The following is a 3,443-nucleotide window of genomic DNA, read 5'->3' as shown; positions in this document are numbered from 1 at the left end:
GAACAGGGATGACGGCGTAGGGCAGCGAGGAAGCTGCGTTCGTGGAAGCTTTTCACGCGAGCCGTGAACACAGGTCCCAGTCGCTCTGCAGGCCGAGTTCAGTTCCCAAATGGGGCGGCAAGGAGGTGGCCGGCTTCCGCGCTCCTCTGGGCGAGTTCTTTACCCCCAACCGCCGCGGCGTGAGGTCACTCGCCGGTCACGTGCTCCGGTCCCGAGCGCCACATCGCCAGCCGCACCCTCAACCCCCCTCCCCGCCACGTGACTCGGCCTAGTTTTTTCCAGGCCCCGCCTCAGGCCGCGCCCGCGAAGCCCCGCCCCCCGCCGCCCGCTGGGCCCGCTCGGCCCGCGAACCTCGGATTCGCCTGGCAGGCGCTTGGTCCTGGGCCCCGCGTGACTCTTGCTATCCAATGGGAGTCGGTGCCCAGGCGTGAGGGGCGGGGCGAAGGACGCCTTAGTTACGTTTGCAGAAGGGGGCGGGGCCCGCAACGTCGGACGGAACGAGGGGACGCAACGGAGGCAGGCCGGAGCCGCTGCCGTCGCCATGACCCGTAAGCACCGAGGCCCCTTCCTTTCGCCCTTTTCTTCCCGTTTATCTTGCTCTCGACGGCCGAGTCGCCGGCCTTAGCTGCTTCTTTGCTTCCTCAGCTAGGCTTTCCTTCTGAAGCGCTCCTTAGTTCCCCTCACACTCGGAGCCCGGAAATCGAGCCTCTGCCCGCCGCCCTCTCCCGCCCCCCTCCGCCTGTTAGCCGTGGTCGTTCCGACCTTTGGAGCTGTGAGAGCCGGGAATCTCTTTTTAGGGCGCGAGTTTTTGGCTCCAGACCCCCACCCCCATCCCACGGCTACAGACCCGCGGCACACTCTACTGGCCGGTGGGACCCCACACCGCCCCGGCACTCGAAACATGCAGCCAGCGGGCTCCCGGTCGGGCGGTCTTCCTCCCCGCTAGGACTTGTATCTGCCCCGTGAACTTCCGTTGTGTCCTACTCTTTCCCTAGACAGCCCGGTGCCGAGCCCCGGGTTGGGACGCGTCGCCCGCTTGTGTCCAAAGCGGCCCGGAGCCTCACTTCACCTTCTCTTCTTAGGCGGTAACCAGCGTGAGCTCGCCCGCCAGAAGAATATGAAAAAGCAGAGCGACTCGGTTAAGGGAAAGCGCCGAGATGACGGGCTTTCTGCTGCCGCCCGCAAGCAGAGGTAGCCCCAGGGAGGGGACGGGACGGGACGGGACGGGACGGGACGGGACGGGACGGGACGGGAGAGCTGGGGTAGACCAAGGGTTGGAGTAAGAAAGAGAGTGTCCTCAGGCTTGGAACTGGACTAGTCGTGAGGGGCAGAGTGCATTACCTCCAGAGTTTTATTTCCTCCCCACCCTTTGAATTGTTAGGTCACATCCTTACTGAAAGGGACTCTGGCGGTTGTCTGCCCTCGGTCTGATTTCTGAGTGTCCCTGGGTGTGACCTTAAGAGCAAGGGCAGTGAGCTTCACATTTCAAGTACAGTTATGGTTATGACAGTCAGTACTTCTGGCCCTTCTTGCAGTTCATTTCTCCTCCCTTTTCCCAATTTGCTCAGTGGTGTTGCTGGGTGTGGTACTCCAGAATAGGGAGCATTGGACCTACAAGGCCAGACTTTTGACCCCTTGGGCAACAGCCTGATGGCTGTTGATGGAGACTGATTGCCTTTTGAGCTTCAGCTGGATTCCTCTTGTTTTCCTAGGGTGGGAATACAGCAGCCACATGCTGAACTTTGTCCCATCCACTTCCATCTTATCCTTTGTGCCCTTCATCCCCCCTGCATCTTGTCCTTTTTGCCCTCTGGTACCTCCCAGTGCCCCATCATCTCTACCCCCAGGGACTCGGAGATCATGCAGCAGAAGCAGAAAAAGGCAAACGAGAAGAAGGAGGAACCCAAGTAGCTTTGTGGCTTCGTGTCCAACCCTCTTGCCCTTCGCCTGTGTGCCTGGAGCCAGTCCCACCATGCTCGCGTTTCCTCCTGTAGTGCTCACAGGTCCCAACACCGATGGCATTCCCTTTGCCCTGAGTCTGCAGCGGGTCCCTTTTGTGCTTCCTTCCCCTCAGGTAGCCTCTGTCCCCCTGGGCCACTCCTGGGGGTGAGGAGGTTACCCTTTCCCAGTGTTTTTTATTCCTGTGGGGCAAACCCCAAAGTATTAAAAGTAGCTTTGTAATTCCTTGAGCGCCTGGTTTGACTGGGGATTTGGGGGTGGAGTGGGGATGGAAGAGTGCCTGCCCTTTCCCATCATAAGGGGAGAGTCTTTAGACTCCTAATGAGAGATTGTGGTTATGTAGACTTAATGAGTGGAACATCGCAAGAGAAGCCTTTATTTTATTATGACCAAGTACTCTGGTTATGTGGTAGAAGACTCCTCTCAGAACCAAAGAGACTTAGGTGATTTTTATCCCCAACTCAGACTTTGAACACCATCCCAGGGATAGAGTGAAGCACCTAAGAGGGTAGGCTCCAAGACCTAAGTTTATACTGTTCTCCCTTATTCTTTCTCAGTTTGTCTGCTTGAAAGTGGGCCAGAAAAAATCCTGCTGCTTCCCAACTTTGCACGGTCAGCGACTCTCAGGTGTACACATTCTCTTATGTTCTGTTGCTCATCCTGGAATAAGGGTATTTTTTTGTTGTCTGGCTTCCTTTGACCTTAAGATCAGGATTAAAACCTGGTATAGCCTCTTTGTTCCTTCCTTGCTGTGCCCTGATTTGTTGTGTGGTTCTTGGCTTCTGCCCATAGTTGAATAGTGTATTTTCCTTTTTATCTGCAAAGGCAGATCCAAGTCTTCAGTCCCTGTTGGTCTCTCCCCAACCCCCACCTCCAGTTTAGGAGCCAGGAAGGGGCTGGTGCCACATTGTCTGCTAGGGTCAGCAGTGGTTCCTGAGCTGCTGATTTGGGAGTTAGGCTTTTGGACTGGGATGAAGACATAAAAAAGATCTAGTGAATCAGAAACTGACCAGGGCTTTAGGGTTTCAGTTTCAGGCATAGTATTGACTTAAATGTAAGGTGAGATAACGCTCCATTATGTCCTGAGGTATTGAAGTGTGAGGCTGGACAGCTCCCCTGCTCTAAGATTAGGGGTACATACCAGTTCGTTAAAACAAGTGTGTGCTGGGGGATGGCTATCTGATAATATTAAGGTGTTACTTGAAGAGGGTGACTAGGGAATCCTGAGTGGAGGACCAACGGAATAGTGCCAGTAGCATTCCCAGAGCACACAGGCCCAACATGAAGTCTTTTTTTTTTTTCCCCCAATAAAGGTAAAATTTTATTCAAGAGTTTATAGTTGTATTAAATACTTTAGTCATTCAATAAGAACAATAAGGGTCTGGAGAGAGCACTCAGTAGAATAAGCGCTTGCCTGGCAAGTGTAGGGTCCTGAGTTCAATCCCCGGTACCACAAAAAAAAAAAAAAAAAAAAAAAAGGAGGT

The 3,443-nt window shown here is 54.5% G+C and overlaps 2 protein-coding genes across 3 annotated transcripts in view; one reads left to right on the top strand and one right to left on the bottom strand.

Moving 5' to 3' along the window:
• Window positions 1-440: 440 nt before the first annotated feature.
• Serf2 (small EDRK-rich factor 2) lies at window positions 441-2,189 on the top strand. 2 transcript variants are annotated; one of them, XM_004623352.2, is made up of 3 exons: window positions 441-548; window positions 1,083-1,191; window positions 1,825-2,189. In XM_004623352.2, the coding sequence occupies exons 1-3, from the start codon at window positions 542-544 to the stop codon at window positions 2,108-2,110; spliced, it is 402 nt and encodes a 133-aa protein (XP_004623409.1). In that variant the 5' UTR covers window positions 441-541; the 3' UTR covers window positions 2,111-2,189. The 2 variants fall into 2 exon arrangements, with proteins under 2 accessions (XP_004623409.1, XP_004623410.1); XM_004623353.3 differs by having other exon boundaries at window positions 442-548; window positions 1,848-2,189.
• An 80-nt stretch (window positions 2,190-2,269) lies between these two features.
• The window catches only part of Serinc4 (serine incorporator 4), a gene marked incomplete at its 5' end in the record, with an annotated part of 5,350 nt that continues 4,176 nt past the window's right edge, over window positions 2,270-3,443 (bottom strand). Inside the window, 1 exon segment of the mRNA XM_023712481.1 lies at window positions 2,270-2,277. Within this exon segment, the coding sequence (XP_023568249.1) occupies window positions 2,270-2,277 (8 nt within the window).

The sequence above is a fragment of the Octodon degus genome, unplaced genomic scaffold, assembly GCF_000260255.1.
Source record: "Octodon degus isolate 3935 unplaced genomic scaffold, OctDeg1.0 scaffold00002, whole genome shotgun sequence".
NCBI lineage: Eukaryota > Metazoa > Chordata > Mammalia > Rodentia > Octodontidae > Octodon > Octodon degus.
This window is presented reverse-complemented; position numbering and strand designations above follow the sequence as displayed.